The sequence below is a fragment of the Malus domestica genome, chromosome 14, assembly GCF_042453785.1.
Source record: "Malus domestica chromosome 14, GDT2T_hap1".
Lineage (NCBI taxonomy): Eukaryota > Viridiplantae > Streptophyta > Magnoliopsida > Rosales > Rosaceae > Malus > Malus domestica.
In genome coordinates this window covers 25,777,718-25,795,774 of record NC_091674.1, presented here as the reverse complement: position 1 = coordinate 25,795,774, position 18,057 = coordinate 25,777,718, and the positions used below count along the sequence as shown (strand labels likewise).

Genomic DNA, 18,057 nt, shown 5'->3' with positions numbered 1-18,057 from the left:
AATTAAATTTATTTGATAAAATATCAATAAATTTCATCCATAAACGGGATGATTAGCTATTAAATTAAACAATTAAGAGAAGAATCAACTGATATAATTAAGAAGAATGTTGGAGGAGAAAAGAGTAATGCGAAAATCACTTTTCGAATTAAGTTGAAAAGGTGGTGGGGTAAACAAGAAATCTTTTTATAATGGTGGAATCAGTAAAATTTGTGCTGCCTCTGGAAACTGACATGGCAAATTCCCCTCTTCTATTTGTTCTCAAGGCACTCACGGTTTTGATATTTGCTGCTTGGATTTCACTTTGGTTTCAGAAACCAACACAGCTATAGACTTAAAAATGGAAGCCAGCTGAAGATGCAGCGAGGAATACAGCGTTTGGATATTATGGTAAGTAATTCAGATTTCAATTGAATAAGGAAATGATAAACAACAACAACAACAAAGCATTTTCCTACTAAATGGGGTCGGCTATATTAATTCTAGAACGTCATTGCACTCAGTTCTATGTCATGTCCTCCGTTAGATCCAAGTACTCTAAGTCTTTTCTTAGAGTCTCTTCCAAAGTTTTCTTAGATCTTCCTCTACCGCTTCTGCCCTAGACCTCTGTCTCGTAGTCGCATCTTCTAATCGAAGCCTCAGTAGGCCTTCTTTGCACATCTCCAAACCATCGTAACCAATTTTCTCTCATCTTTCCTTCAATTTCGGCTACTACTACTTTACCTCGGATATCTTCATTCCTAATCTTATCATTTCTTATGTGCCCACACATCTATCGAAGCATCCTCATCTCCGCTACACCCATTTTATGTACGTGTTGATACTTCACCGCCCAACATTCTGTGCCACACAGCATCGCCGGTCTTATTATCGTTCTATAAAATTTTCACTTAAGCTTTAGTGGCATACGGCGGTGTTGAACAAAAAAAAAAAATATATATATATATATATAATAAAATAAAATAAAAAGTTTGCAGCAAACAAACTTTTCAAAAGAAAGATGCTGCTCACGTGAAACCTGTTTAGACTTGGAAATCCAAGTTGACAAGAGAAGAAAATGTGGAGCAAAACTCCCCATCTTCTGCAAAACGTGGAAAGTTTCCTGCAAGACGTGGGAGGTTACACGGTTAGTGGGAGAGGGTGGCGAAAGATATGCCCTCACGTAAAAGTTCCCGAGGCTTCCTATGATGCCTATAAATAGGCATCAGTCGCAATGGGGGGAAACGGAAAAAAGGGAGGAGAGACTCTGCAGAAATTACGAGAGAAATTGAGAGGAAAGAAGCAACGAAGTACTGCGAAAGAGAAGACGAAGTAATTCCATTACCAGCGATTGAGAAGCAAACTACAAGCAACAAATCAGAAGGTACAAAACTATGTTTCTTTTCTCTTCATTTTCTCTCCATTAAATTCATTTTGCAGGCAAGCGTTGTCGTTAAAAACCTTAGTCGGCAACAACAATTTATACTAGCAACCGTCGATGTTAAACAAAAACCCAAACGGAAGTGGCAATCATAACCGTCGTCTCCGGTGATTTTCCAGATGGAGTCCGTGCACTATGCAACTTGAAGGAAATAGATTTGATGATGCAATGTTGCATAGTGGCGGTCTGCCAGAAGAAATCCATGCATTATGCGGCTTGAATGCGATGGGTTTGGTGATGCCGTGTTGCATAAAACCAGAAGAACCCGAAGGAAGCCGCGTCAATGAAGGAAGGGACCAACAGCCACCGCTGCCATGTTGCTGACACCTTCGACTTCTCTACAATCCTTCGTCGTCATCAACACCCTTCAACTGATGCCCTCCAAAATCAGTTTGTCATGGTCTCTCCCAGTGATTGCAATAGCTTGGCGTGGAAGAATTAGAAGTGGTTCCTGCCTATTAAAGAGAAACTGAAGATGCTTGGAGAGTTTGCATCAAATTCAATGAAGGAAAATGGTGCAGCAAAAGCAAAGTAAAACACCTACAAAGCAAGAACTTGAAGTAAATCACGTAGACTACCCATTTGCAAGCCATTTTTTCAAAGAAAGTAACAATAAGCTTCAAGTATGGAGGAATAAGGTTGCAGAGAAGAAAGACAACAACCAACCCATCTCCATTATTTGTATTGCCTCAGTTCACTTGCCACTGAAACTCTACAAAGGAGCAACCCGAGCGCCGTCGTCGTTGTCTTGAAGTCAAGGGAAAAAAAATCGCCTTGGAAGGGAAGGATGTGCTGCCCACATAGAGCACCAAAAAATGGTGCGGGCTGCTGTTTGAGTTGCTAGGGAAAAGAAGATGGTGCAGGTGCTATCTGTGGTCATGCTATAGAAGTATGAGATACTAAAAAAGGGAAAGTCATAAAAGACAAAGCATCCAGCAAGGAAAAGAAAAGGATGGGGTTCCGCTACAAATAAAATACTCCCCGAATAAGACAGGAATATCGCTCTACATGGAGATTAAATAAACTACATGGAGATTAAATAAAGAGAAGAAAACCAATGGCCTTTTCATTTGTTTTATTCATATAAGAGTTTATCAATTTTGGCTCTGAGAACAAGAAGTATGGAGACCATGTCCTCAAAAACCTGTCCTTCACAAGATCACCAAAGAATTTGATACGTTACTGTTGCTCCATTCTTCGAAGACGTTCCAGGAAAAAGAGGAACAAAGAAATATTTCTATCACCACGTGGGAGTCTGCTCATATAAAGGAAAAGTAAGGTCGATTGAAATTAGAAGTCCCATGGAACTTGGAGACCTTTAAAGTCAAATAAAGAAGTGTAAAGCTTGATGTCAGATTGGTCATAAGTTTAGGTCGGATAGGTTCGAAATCCCATGTTTAAATGGGTTTGAAAATTTCAAAGAAGAATATAAAAAGAGAGAGGGGAAATGCTAACTGAAATCAGCAACTCGTATGGAAAATTGCCCACGTGAAGAAGAAGAGGAAAGCTTTAAAGTCACATAAAAACAAAATGGAGGAGTAAAGCTTGTTGTCAGGAGGCTTGAAAATCCAAAGTGGGTCAAAGTTCTAGGGGTTGAAAATTCAAAAGAAAAGTACATAAAAAAGGGCAAAAAACAAGAAGTTGGTTGTGAACAAAATTCTCGAATTAATTGAGAATGTTGCTTGTGTTGGACCCTCAAAGAAAATGCACCAGACCAATTTATGTTGATCAACCTTTCCCACCATGTGGGATGAATCTCACCGCACGATTTTTTTTTAAATGCTCATCACTAAATCAATAGACATGATCACCTATTTGTACCCAATTACAAGCGTACAAAAGGAAGGAAGGTGTAGGCAAAAAAAAAAGGTATGGAAAATTAAAACCCCACCATGGAAAATGACTTTATAAAAAGAGAGGTTCAATACGTTGATCCAAACTCACTTTTACAAGTTTGATTGACTATTCATCAAGAATGTCCATCAAAATTTTATTTAACGGCACAAAGCGGTTCCAAAATTCAAGTATACAAAAGGCACGAAGCTGAAGAAAAGTCAAAATATCAAATGGCACAAAGCCGCGATGAGTCTCAAAATAATGAACTACGCCGGTTTGATTCCGTTAAGGATACGTAGGCAGTCTACTATTAAATTTTAGACGCAACCGTGAAACCGAAACGAATCCCTAGTTTATATAAACTAAATTCACTCCTGTTATCAAATACCAAAATGGCACGAAGCCAAAGAAAAGTTTCAAAGGGCACGAAGCCGTATCAAAGTCTCAAATGGCACAAAACTGAAGAAAAGTCTCAAATGGCATGAAGCCGTATCAAGCACAAAGCTGCAACAAGTCTCAAAAATCACGAAGTTACAGATTGCTCCAACGACTTAAAGTCCTCGTCTGCATGAGCTAAAACTGCACAAGGCATCAAATGCTCCAATGGCTTAAAGTCCTCGCCTGCATGAGCTAAAACTGCACAAGGCATTAATGCTCCAACGACTTAAAGTCCTCGTCTGCATGAGCTAAAACTGCACAAGGCATCAAATGCTCCAATGGCTTAAAGTCCTCGCCCGCACGAGCTAAAACTGCACAAGGCATCGATTGCTCCTTGCCTGCACGAGCTAAAAACTGCACAAGGCATCAAACCTCAACAAATACAAGGAACTACGAGTGACTTGATCCCTCAATAAGGGTACGTAGGCAATCTAGGGTTCTACCTAGACGCAGTCACACAATCAAATAAACACCAAAATCCCCAAGTTACGATTTATTCATATTAGAATCAAAGGGTATTCCTTTCCCAAAAGAAGGGTTGTAATTAATAGGCACGTAGCCTAGAATGGGTCGAACTCAAACTAATAAAACCCTCTTCGAAAAAATGAACGAGGGCGAAATTGTGTCGAGTGAATTATTTGTTTACATATTATGTACAATTTTTGCTCAACAGGCGGTCACACAACATGCCGGATGCACTCTTCCACTTCATCCATCCAGCTTGTATTTTATGGTTGAGATCTCCATCTAATTCTCTGTTCTTTTACAAGATAGATCTTAGGCAGCGAAAGCGGTCGCTCTTTGGTACTTCCTAATCTCTGATCCTCACCCCTAACTCATTTTGACCTCCATAAACACATGCTATTTTTCTCAATCTACACATCTCTATCTATTTATGGCCATCAGATTGAATGAATCAAACTGAAAGAATGGACAAGATTAAACAAGGTAAGGGAAAAAGGGTACGAGGTTATCTTGAAATAATAGGGTTTAGCTTTCTGCTAATCAAACCTCTTAATCGGGAGAAAGATAAACAGTTGCTAAATTATTTTCTTGCAGGTCTTAATGTTGCTGTGGATACATTCCCTCCTATTGCTTTGTTGGATCTCTCTACTTGAATTTGAAGCCTAAGGAGCCAATAAGGAGGTTTAAAATGCATGTCGATCTCAAGATTCCACTTTAACTTATACAGTTTTACTTTTGCGTTCATAATTTGGATAACAGAAAGGGAGGGGATGGATTGCTGGTTTCTCAAATCCAGTGGTGGTGAACACCCTTGTTGGTGTTTTATCCACTCTAGAAATGTTAGCAGTGTTCTTGTTCATCCTCGTCTTAGCATGGAATTTTTACGCTCGAATCTTGAATGTTTTCAAGAACTTGAAGCCCTCTAAATCGCTAGCATTGAGTTCGTGAGTTCTTAAACCCGAAAACTTTCTATTTTTGGACACAACAAGAACTTCATCATGTTTCATGCTTCAATTGTGCCTCGTCAGATGGCAACTCAAGTACTTAAAGGTAGCAACCTGGTTCGGTTTGCTAGCAGAAGTTTGTCTCGCTTTTCTTCTCTTCCCCATAGTAAGAGGGCCTTGTTTCAGGTTCTCGGCATCCAGTTTGAAGCTTCAATGCTATCTTTTGCCACTTTCCATGGTGCAAGCACCCTGTTCATTTGGGGGGTCAGCCACTATACAAGAAGAGGTAAATTTTGTCAATGTTTTAGAGAGAAAGTCCAGCAGTCCACTATTTCAAACACTAATATTATCACCAACTTTTTATGATCTTTTTGTTGCTTGCCTGTGGGGGGTTATACATCGGTGTTATTAGTAGTGGAACCACTCATGTACATATGCATTTTAATTTGTCAAACTATCTGATGTGGCTTTTACATTCTTCAATCCTAGGCCTTTTTATGATGTTTTTGGTGCTTCACTGTTTAGTTTTACTGATGTTTTCGGTGTAATTCATCCAACTACAGACATGGAAGTGGCAGAACACCAGGCGGATATAACTTGCGGGGGAGATTTGTCTAGTTACTGGGCTAGTAATTTGGATCACATCACTTCCTCAAATAAGGAGAAAACAGTTTGAGATATTTTACTACACACACCATCTATACGTGGTTTCCTAGTGTTGTTCTTGTTTCATGCTGGAGACCGCCATTTCTACACAATTTTCCCAGGAATTTTTCTTTTTGGCCACGACAAGCTGCTTTGAATCATGCAATCTAAACCCGAGTGCATTCTTTTCGTCCGAATCTTCCCCTATAATGCTATAGAGCATATCCTGCCAAAAGATCCAGGTAACTTTGTTAGAGTATGAGTATGATTCCTACATGTTTTGGGATAATTAACATTATCATAAAAGAAGTCTTAGTCATGTTAGCAAGAGAAATCCTATTGTGACTGGGATATTGAGAACTCTTGTATTTGCACATAAAAGGACTCCTATTCCTTATTGGATTGTAATAGGGCAATCGATATGCTTAGTATATATACATAAGCCACTGCTCTCACAAAGATAACGCTCTCATCTTGGTACCAATAACCTATTCTTGGGAGAGCATTGAGATTTGCAGAGAGGAGAAGGGTTGTGTAAGTGCTGCGATGGCTTCTTCATCAAGCAGCATGTCTGCAGGTTAGTACCTTTTGATACTGTGTCTATATTTAGTTTTCATTCTTGATTAATGTTGTGATTTGATCACTTGATTCAATTCGGTTCATGGGAGGAGATTGTTTTAGGATTTGATGTCTCTGAGTTCTTCTAACATGTGGTATCAGAGCCAAAATAAATCTTGTGATTAAATTCAAGCCTACAGACACGAACTGCAATTGAAGAAACTGGCTTTTACGTTTGTTGTTTTTCCATTATAAACGACGCCGTTTTTGGACTTAAAAAAAAAAAAAAAAAAAAAAAAAAAACCGGCGTATTGACCGTTGGTATTCCGTAAAGAAAGAAATTCTTCACAAAACACCTGGGTTTTGTATTCGACTTATCGGCTCTTCGAAACAGATCCAAGAAATAATCGAAGAAACACATCTCTTTTAGATTCATGTTTCAACTTTTACATTCCGCTGCGTGATTTCTTGAATCGTGAATTTAAGGTAATTCTTAACAAGAGTTATTTGATTCTTGAGAGTGATTAATGAAGAATATAGTGTTCTGTAATTCGTTCAACAGTAGTTAAATGTTGAAAATTTGAATTTATGCATGATTATTCTGCAAAGATTCACTGATTTATTTTGTTTATTGTGTTGATCTATTGAAATTCGGAAAATACCGTGAGTTGTGAATCTGCAGAATACAATGTGATCATCACTGTAGGGTTGTTTGATCTATATATGCTTTTCGAATTCAAAGAAAAGTCTGTATATATGACTAAATTGATTCATTACAGTGATGTGCTTAGTAATTGTAGACTGAAATCAGGAACTTATAGTTCTTTTTGTGATTTCATTTTGACATGTCTGCAGTACCTCTAAAGACTTAACCTTGCTAGTGTTCCTATTCTCACTGGGGGTAGTAACTATAAAAGATGGAGGCGTGAAATTGGTCTGTTGCTTACTCTTAATGAGTTTGATATAGCACTAGATACGCCTAGACCATCACCATTGACCGACAAAAGTACCAAAACAGAGAAGGCTGAGTTTGAAAGGTGGACTAGGGCCAACAAAATTGCATTATCCATCCTTGAAAGTGGGATGACAGATACTGTTAGAGGGGGAATCAAGAAGCATGATCTTGCTAGTGATTATCTTCAGGCCATTGAGAATAAGTTTAAAGAATCTGAGAAGGCAGAGATCAGTCAATATATGTCTGTCTTGACAACCTACAAGATTGAAGGTAATGCATCCATTAGAGATCACATTATGAAGATGTCGGATGCAGCAGAGAAACTCAATTCCATGGAGGTCAATATCGGGGAGAAACAACTGGTTTTTATGATACTGCAAGCTCTTCCAGCGAAGTATAGCCAGTTGAAAGTGTCATACAACACTCAAGATAAGACTTGGACTGTGGATGAGTTAATTGCTCAATGTGTGCAAGAGGAAACTCGGCAGAGGCAAGAGAAAATGAGAGAAACAGAAGATGTGAACCTAGTGCATGCTGGAAATCAGGAGACCAATATTGCTTCTGGTAAGGTATCCAAATTCTCTAATCATGCCAATAAGTCTGCTAAATCTGCAAAATACTCAAAACCCTCTAAATCTAACAAACTTAATGTGAAAGATGTGACGAAAATTAGATGTCATCACTGCAAACTCAAGGGTCATTATAGAAAGGATTGTGAAACATTCAAGGATTGGCTAAGGAGTAAAGGAAGAACAAATGTCTATGTTTGTGTAGAATCAAATTTGATTGAAATTCCTGCTAATTCTTGGTGGTTTGACACAGGGTGTTCAGTTCACATCACAAACACATTACATGGATTTGAAAAACAAAAACACACTTATAAAGACTCTTATAATGTTTTTGTGGGGAATGGGACAAAAGTAGGTGTTGAGGCAATTGGGGTTGTGAAACTGAAAATGAAATCAGGTTTTGTTCTTCATTTAAAAGATGTTCTTTATGTTCCAGATATGAGAAGAAGTCTGATTTCTGCATCAAAATTGGTCAAACAAGGTTTCGGTTTTCTTTGTGATGATTCATGCATAAAATTTTTCCAGAAAAACAAAATCAAATCCTTACTTTGGACAGCTATTTTGCATGATGAATTGTGGGAAATAGACTACATATTTGAAAAACCATCCCTTGTTTTGAGTACTGCTGCTAAACGCATGCATGAATCAGAGTCTTCATATAGTTTATGGCATAAGAGACTAGGTCACATTTCAAAAGAAAGAGTTTTACAATTAGCTAAGGCAAACTTGATTCCTGCACTTGATTTCAAAAATGCAAAAGAGTGTGTTGATTGTGTGAAAGGAAAGCTGACAAATATCAGAAATTTTGAAGCAAAAAGGAGTAAAAATCTTCTTGAGATTGTACATACTGATGTTTGTGGTCCTTTTCCTGTTAAGACCATATATGGGAATAGCTATTTTGTGAATTTCATTGATGATTTCTCTAGATATGGTTCTACTTTTCTCATTAGTGAAAAATCAGCCGTACTTGAATGTTTTAAAATCTTTAAGACTGAAGTTGAGATGCAGTTGAATAGACAAATTAAAATTGTTAGATCAGATAGAGGGGGAGAGTATTTTGGCAGGTACACTGAAGCTGGACAACAGAAGGGTCCTTTTGCAATATATCTTCAGCAACAAGGCATTGTGGCGCAATATACTACACCAGGGACACCACAGCAAAATGGTGTTTCAGAAAGGAGAAATAGAACTTTAATTGGGATGGTTCGAAGTATGATTTCAAGAGCGAAACTGCCTAGTTTTCTCTGGGGTGAAGCACTCAAGACTGCCAATTACATTTTGAACCGAGTACCCACTAAGTCTGTGAAGGGAACACCTTTTGAAGTTTGGACAGGTAGACAGCCTAGCTTTGGGCATTTCCATGTATGGGGCTGCAAGTCTGAGGGCTGATTTTATAATCCGAATGAAAGGAAGTTAGATGCCAGAACTACAACTTGTTACTTTATTGGATATTCTGAGAAATCCAAGGGCTATAAATTCTATTGTCCACAGGCTTATTCTCGGATTCAAGAGACTAATAATGTTGTGTTCATTGAAGACCAAGATGTTGCAGTTATGGTGGCTGAACCTTTTGAATTTGAAGAACTTGCCCAAACAAATGATGATGCTGCAACAAATGACTGTCTGCAGATTCCAATTTTCTCAAACATACCATCTGCAATTAGAGATGAAGACACTGAGATGACTGAAAATGAGATGCAGCCTGTTGCTGACCATAATCCTGCATCTATGTCTGAAGAAATTCAAGAACTCAATCATCAACCTGTACAACAACCTGTGAGACACTCAACAAGAGTGAAAAAACCGACTCTTTCAAATGACTATGTCTACCTCCAGGAGCATGAATTCGATCTAGGAGACATTGATGATCCACTGACCTATTCTCAAGCAATGACAAGTCCACAAGCTGTGTTATGGAAGAAGGCTATGGAAGAAGAATTAGAATCCATGTCCAAGAACAATGTTTGGACTTTGGTGGAATCTGATTCTAAGACTAAACCAATAGGTTGCAAGTGGGTTTACAAAACCAAGAGAGATGCTCAAGGAAGAATTGAAAGATACAAGGCTCGGCTCGTAGCAAAGGATTTTACACAGAAGGAAGGGGTTGATTTTAGTGATACTTTTTCCCCAGTTTCTTCAAATGACTCTATGCGGATAGTTATGGCCTTAACAGCCTACTTTGATCTTGAATTACATCAAATGGATGTAAAAATAGCTTTCCTCAATGGTGAATTAGAAGAAACTATACATATGAAGCAGCCACCTGGATTCATTGAAAGGGGGAAGGATAGTTTGGTCTGCAAGCTTAATAAGTCAATTTATGGACTTAAACAAGCTTCTAGACAATGGTATATTAAATTTGATAAAGTGGTGACTGCACACGGGTTTACTGAGAACAAGCTTGATGACTGCATATACTCCAAGTTCAAAGGTACCAAATTCATATTCCTGGTACTATATGTGGATGATATCTTGATAGCTAGTTCTAATTTGCAATTGCTGCATGAAACCAAGACTATGCTCGGTTCTAACTTCGAGATGAAAGATTTGGGGGAGGCGCATTATGTCCAGGAATTGAGATCATCAGAGACAGAGCAAAGAAGTTTCTGGGGCTATCACAGAAAGGATATATTGAGAGAGTTTTAATTCGGTTCAACATGGAAGATTGTAACGGTGCTGATGTACCTGTGAATAAAGGAGACAAATTCACTCGAGATCAATGTCCCAAATCCGAGTTGGAAAAGAGAAAGATGAGTTCAAAACCGTATGCTTCTCTAGTGGGCAGTTTAATGTATGCCAACATATGTACTAGGCCGGATCTTGCTTTCATTGTTGGCATGCTGGGCAGATTTCAATCTAATCCAGGTGAAGCACATTGGATGGCAGCTAAGAAGGCATTAAGGTATTTGTAGAGAACAAAAGGCTTCATGTTAGTTTATGGTGGAGCAAAAGAACTGGAAGTAATTGGTTTTACCGATTCTGATCTGGCCGGTGATCTAGATGAAAGAAAATCAACTGGTGGCTATGTTTTCATGTTTAATGAAGGTGCTATTTCATGGAGAAGTGCCAAGCAAACTATGATCTCTACCTCTACTATGGAAGCAGAGTTTGTGGCATGCTTTGATGGCATGAAACAGGCAGTTTGGCTTAAGAATTTTGTCAGTGAGTTAAAGCTTGTAGACTCAATACAAAGACCAGTGAAGATGTTATGTGACAATAATTCTGCAGTGTTCTTCTCAAAGAACAACAAAAGGACTTCAGCCTCGAGGTTAATGGATGTGAAATTCTTGAAAGTCAGAGAGAAAGTTAAACAAGGTGCAATAGTGGTGGAACATTTAACCACTGATCTGATGATTGCCGATCCTTTAACGAAGGCATTGCCAAATGGAATTTTCAAGACTCATGTAACTCGGATGGGAGTATTGGAGGCTTTTGAAAAGTGGGAGTAATTGGTGCTATATTCAAAAGTGTGTTATAGCTACTGGAAGATGACAGTAGAATGCTTTTCAAAATGGAGGTTTTCTGCAAAAGTTTTCTGGAAGCTAAGTATTTTAGTTAGTTTTCTTGTTTGTTTTATTTGCAGTTAGTTGTGTTTTTATTCAGTGCAATTTTTCCAGAAATTTCTGTGATTAATTGTTCTATAGAATAGTTTTTCGATTCAATAAAAGCTTGTGAATCAATTTTTGGTACTGATAAAGCTATTGAATGAATCATAACTGTGTTGTTCACTCTTTCGTGAATGATTTTTGAGTTAACAGTTTCATGATGGATATTTTGGTATTGATTTTGGGCTATATGAGTGGGAGTATATATTTTGGGTTTACTCCTGTATTGAGATGCATTGCTATAAGCATAAATTGGACATTGTGATTTGTAAGATGATTTTGTATTCTGTGTTACAAAGGAGATTACAAATTCATTGTTTTGGTTTGTGCAAGCTGGATGTATCTGTGCACTCGTGTAAATGATAAAAGACTTGTGTGATCACCTTTTTTGATACATTTGAGATAATTATCTGTTGTGATGAATCATACTCAAGTGGGAGAATGTTAGAGTATGAGTATGATTCCTACATGTTTTGGGATAATTAACATTATCATAAAAGAAGTCTTAGTCATGTTAGCAAGAGAAATCCTATTGTGACTGGGATATTGAGAACTCTTGTATTTGCACATAAAAAGGACTCCTATTCCTTATTGGATTGTAATAGGGCAATCGATATGCTTAGTATATATACATAAGCCACTGCTCTCACAAAGATAACGCTCTCATCTTGGTACCAATAACCTATTCTTGGGAGAGCATTGAGATTTGCAGAGAGGAGAAGGGTTGTGTAAGTGCTGCGATGGCTTCTTCATCAAGCAGCATGTCTGCAGGTTAGTACCTTTTGATACTGTGTCTATATTTAGTTTTCATTCTTGATTAATGTTGTGATTTGATCACTTGATTCAATTCGGTTCATGGGAAGAGATTGTTTTAGGATTTGATGTCTCTGAGTTCTTCTAACAAACTTTTCTCGACTCTGGTCAGAAACCAGAAATTTGCGTAAAAGTTTGGAGTAATCATATGAAACATTCACTTGTAATTACTTGCAGGACTCTAGTATACACCAACAAGTGTTATATTTGTGAAGGTACCAAGTATATCCAAATATCAATGGCACTCATTCAGCATTGTTTCCAGCTCTAGGGTCGATGAGAACACAAGGTCGGTTTTAATCAAATCCGAAGGTTCCTGGACTAGTTCTCTCTCAAATATGATCCAAACTAGGCAAGAAACGTATAGCGATCAGTTGAAGTACATACCTATTGCAGTAGAAGGCCCCTATGGACTTGTCTCCATGGACTCCTTAGGGTACATAAAAATTTCACTTTTCATCATGATAGTTTAATTTCTTAAAACTTTCTCATTGATCACCAAATTAGAGAAAAAATTTGATTCACACGAATGTGAGATCTTTGTGCAGATATGACATCCTAATGCTTGTTGCTGGAGGAATTGGGATAACCCCATTTCTGAGCATCTTGCAAGAACTCGCTTCGTTTGAAAACAGTCGGCATACATGTTTTTCTGCCAACAATACAACTTATTATGTTGTGCAGAAGTCCGAAGACATTTGTCTATTAAAGTCAATCTCAACCTTAATCTTCAACCAGCCAGCTGAAAGTTTAAATATTTGTGACACAAGAGCACTATGGTACAACAGTAAGAGAACCACTAAGCGAGTATTCGCAAGTGAAAACGGTACAGGTTGGTACAAAGTTCTTGAATTATTCAATCAATGGACTCGAAAGCTCGTCTTGGATGGCTGCCATAGCCGGAATCTCCTCCATCCTGCTTCTGATCTTTCTTACCATTTCCAACCACATTTTTGTTCCCTCTAAAAAAAATGGCCTCCCAAGCATCGAAGGAGATCGGCTTATCCTATCTTCTTTCATTGTAGTAATAACATGCAGCATTTTGGTAGCAGATGGAGAAGGATTCAGAAATTGATTCCTCCTATCCTCCAAAAACATGGGATAGACTTGGAAAAAATTGTTCAACACAAGCAAGTGATGCAGCTCTTGAGCAACATGAAACCCATTTTGGACGCAAGCCCAACTTTAACGGTACTTTTATTCGTTTACCCTTGTAATCTTTTTGGAACATTACTCGACTCTTTACGATTAAGGTTAAATAGTAATTTACATGTAAACTACATACTGACATATATACTGAATTGACTTATTCAAAACACAAAAAAATGCTTATGCACTCATATCAAACTGTGATTTGTACCCGTTACATATATTTTCCATTTTTAACGGCTTTCTTGTTATGAGTATATATCTTTGCAAAGTTTTCAGATGAGATGGGTGGATCTGATATTGGAGTGATGGTGCGTGGACGTGAGACTATGAAAGAATCAGTTGTAACGGAATGCCGGCAGAAAATGGGTGCTCCCTCATTTCACACTATAGCTACTGGAGAGAAACCCTAAACAATAATAAAAGTGAAGATACATAGTAACTAGATTTTGCGATCTGTGTTTGAAACTCTTCTAAATTATTATAATAGTTTCAAACTCTCCTCCTCCTAATAATAGTAAATTTAAAAATACCCTTTTATCCTTTCATTATTTTTTTTTTTGTAAACTTCCTTTCATTGTCAAATTTATTTTAAATTCGGCTTGCAATTCAATGTAATTGTAAAATAAAAAAATAAAAAAACTCAATCCGCTCTTGTATATAAGTTCTACATGTGAATAAAATAAAAAAATTTACATTTTGTTAATCAAAAAACAAAACCTCAATGGAAGTTGTTAAATTATACAATAATTACAATTTGTTCAAAGAGGCCTTTCTCTTTTATGTCTTAGCATTGTAGCCTTCATTCATTTTCTTTTGGGGGAAAGTTGAAGAAGCGAAAAAATCATTTTAGTATACCCCAATATCTTAATTAGCAAACATACATATTTTCGTACTAACTTCATTACATGAAAGCTTATCACGGTAAAAGTAAAAATTCAGAGAATTGAACAAAGAGATGAGGGCTTTTAATTTTTTTTGTTAGGTGCATAACTTAAAATATGAGTTTTCAATGCAATTTGCACCTTTTGCAAATTGAATCCTTATGAATTTGACCCATGAGACATCAAAAACACATTTAACCAACTCACATGTGTTTGAATCATGAGAAAATTTGAAATAGATCCAATTTTACAGGCATACTTTTAAAATATGTTCAATTTTTAATTACTTTGAACCCATATCAAAATACCCCTGAATCATTTAGGTTTTGTGATGAGAGCGAGCTAGGTTTAAGTTAATATTTAGGTCCTAGTTTCTTCACAAAAGAAAATTAAAGATGCAAAATGAAAAAAACGAAAGTGTAAAATAGTACATCTTTTTTTACTCTTTGAGAGAATGAATCCCGTTATTCTATATTCCTGTTAATAATTAGTAATTGACCATACGGACATATAACATAAATCTAAATCGAGCGAAAGTCAAAACTTTAAATTTAAATGTAGAAAAACATTTCAAAATCTCCCATAGTATAATGTGTAAATCGACCGAAAGTCAAAACGTTGAATTTCAAAGCGAAAACAATTGAAACCTCCTACCATTTTACAACAAACACCAAACCTCACTCGACAGATTGAAATGCAAAGTCAAATTGTCAATGTGTACGCCTCACAATTTTTTTTTTAAATTTCTTGAAAAATAATATAAAAAATGTAATTGAAAGGAAAAAAAAAAAACAAGCATATTCACACTAAAGGCTGCTGGAGTTGGGGTGGCGCCACTTCCATAGACAAATCATCACTACCGCCGTCTCCGCCGCCAATGCTACTATCACCCCTTGCCAATTCAGACAACAAATGGGCGGGTGCGGTGGCGGACGCGGCCTCACCAACCAAAACCGCCACAATTTCCCTCATGTTAGGCCTTCTCTGTGGATCAGGATGGCAACAAGCCAGCCCAAGCTTCAAAGCAATCTCCATCTCCGCCGCCTCATACTCCCCATTTATTCTCGGGTCCGCCGCCTCCCCCACCCTCCCTCTAAAATACAACTTCCTCACCCAATCAACCAACACCTCCTCATCCTCCGCCGCCTCCATCTCAATCGGCTTCCTCCCACACGCCACCTCCAACAACACCACCCCGAAACTATAAACATCACTCGCCGCCGTCGGCGCTGCCACAGTCGCCAGCTCCGGCGCCAAGTACCCGAACGTCCCGACGACACGCGTCGTGTGGGGCACTTCCCCGTGCTGGTAGAGCTTCGCCAGCCCGAAATCCCCAAGCCGCCCTCTCATCTCCGCGTCCAACAAAATGTTGCTCGACTTAATGTCTCTGTGAATCACCATCTGGTCCCACCCGTGGTGGAGGTAATTCAACCCCTCCGCCACATCCGCCAGCACGCGCCGCCGCCTTTCCCACCCCAAAACCGTCTTGGGCTTGTCGAAAATCCACCGATTGAGGCTTCCGTTGGGCATGTAATCATACACCAGCATCAGCTCGTTGGCCTTCCGGCACCACCCCCGCATCTGCACCAAGTTCTTGTGCTGCAGCCGCCCCATGCTGGCGATCTCCGCCATGAACTCCCTCAGCCCCTGCTTCGAGTCGTGGTTGACGCACTTGACGGCGATTTCTGTGCCGTTTGATAAGGTGCCCTTGTAAACCTTCCCGAATCCACCGGAACCCAGAAGCTGATCGATCGAAAAACCTCCCGTCGCCTCCCTCAGCTCCTCATTGGAGAATCTGTGCGGCCAATACTCCAGCTCCCAATCTTCGATCTCGTCGTCGGTTTCTTCGCCTTCCGTCCTTTTCTTCCGCCAGTACAAGTAAAACCCAGATACTAAAATCAACACAAAAACGACACAACCGATTGAAATCCCGGCAATCGCCGAACTCGATAGAGAAGACGACGGAGAAACCAGCTGGAAAACGGGCAGATTCGTCGTGTTAATGTCTCTGGCGACTCCGGTGTTGCTAAAACTCCAAGCTAAAACCCTCTGGGCTTCAATCCACTGCGTTTTCGAAGCCGAAAACCCGACGAACATCTCGGCAGATACGTAGTTCGCAATCTTGGGGTCTATGTAAGTAAGCGTTGGCAGAGAAGGACGGGACACATTGGCAGGGGCGACGGTGACGTTGAATTCGAGACTAGTCCCGTCAAATTCAATCCAGGCCCGGACGTTCTGCCCGGTCCGCATTTGGATCGGGATGAATCCGCCGGTCGAGTTGTAGTACCCGGCGGGGGTCGTGACGGCGGACTCGATGTTGTTGAGGTCGATTCCGATGTGATTCCCATTTGGGTCGTTGAATTCCGGGTTTTGACCCGTGTCGAACTCGACGGCGAGCAACGGGGCGACAAAGGGGACGGTGGCGTTGGTGAAGAGACCGAAGTATTGGCTGGCGAGGGCGTTGGGCGGCGAGGTGGAGTTAGAGAGGACGAAGCAGAGGCCGAATCCCGGGCTCGAGGCAATCTCCGGGAGAACGGAGAAGACGAAGGAGGTGGAGAAGGAGGTGACGGAGGTGGAGTTGGAGGTGGGTTTCATGGGAATTTTTGTTGGGTAGAAGACGCGGCCGACGGCAAACTGGTTACTGTCGTTTGTGAGGCGGATGGCGGCGGCGTCGAGTCGGGCGTCGTTGATGAGAATAAGGTCGGTGGCATTGGTGATATTGGTGAAGGAGTTGAACAAGAAATCGAGAGCGGAGGTGGGGGAGAGGAAGAGGTGGAGGAGGAGAAGGCGGACGACGACGGCTGAGAAGGGTCTCATCCGTACAGATTCCACTTGTCGCCGGCGAGGGGGAAAAAGTTTGTGGGTGGATTAACAGTTGTTATGTTACTTTGTTTAATGAAAGTAGTCATATTTTTGTACAAGCGGGTAGGGATCTCTTTCCACTAAATCCACTAAGTTCATAATCTGGTCTGTTGAAATTTAATCTAACGGTTACAAACAGAAAGTTCCTTAAAAGTTATAATTACTGTAATCATTAGATCAAATTTAATAGTCCGAATATCAAACTTGATGGATTAAGTGGAAAGAGATCCAGAGATTATCTCTTTCCAGTGGGGTGCTACTACTAAAACCAAGTCGTTATTTAATCATTTGGCCTTATATGAAAGATTATTCTCAATCTAGTGTTAATTTTCTTTCTTCTTTTGCAAATGATGTAGATGGTTACTTTTATATAATTTAATGGGAGGAAGAATCTTAATAATTTCGTGATATTGTCACGTAATGTTATCAAGTTACGTATTTTAATTAAGAGGATTTATACGATAACTTGTGTTCAATTTTCTTTTGTCATGTTGCATATTTTATAAAAAAATGACAAATTTGAACTACGATTTGGAATTTTGGTTGCATGCTTGCAACGAGGTTGTATTTTGTAGTTCATGTAGTTAAGAGTAACTCAAGCATTCTGGTGTTTCATTTTGAAAATTAATGTAATTGTATGCTTTAGAGTTTGTCTCTAGAAAAAAATGTGAGGACCAAAATGAACGAGAAAAATATGTTGACCTAGTTGCTCAAGGAGTTTTGACATGACAGTTTGAAACCATAAGATGGAAGAGATAAGGCGGATGAATATCCACTCCAGATTCTCGAGGATTCTATAAATCACTTCATTATATTCGTTCATCGTATTCTATTGAGCCAATTTTCGTTAAGTAATATTTGCGCTCAATTTTAAATAAAATAATTTTTAATTGTTTAGATAAACAGACACGATA

At 39.0% G+C, this 18,057-nt stretch overlaps 1 protein-coding gene and 1 pseudogene across 1 annotated transcript; one reads left to right on the top strand and one right to left on the bottom strand.

Annotated features, from left to right (window-relative positions):
* Nucleotides 1–233: 233 nt before the first annotated feature.
* LOC139191252 (ferric reduction oxidase 8, mitochondrial-like) lies at nucleotides 234–13,810 on the top strand (annotated as a pseudogene).
* A 1,039-nt stretch (nucleotides 13,811–14,849) lies between these two features.
* Nucleotides 14,850–17,600, bottom strand: LOC139191339 (L-type lectin-domain containing receptor kinase S.1-like). The gene has a single exon (XM_070812075.1). The coding sequence runs from the start codon at nucleotides 17,096–17,098 to the stop codon at nucleotides 15,083–15,085; it is 2,016 nt and encodes a 671-aa protein (XP_070668176.1). The 5' UTR covers nucleotides 17,099–17,600; the 3' UTR covers nucleotides 14,850–15,082.
* Between the last annotated feature and the right edge of the window lie 457 nt (nucleotides 17,601–18,057).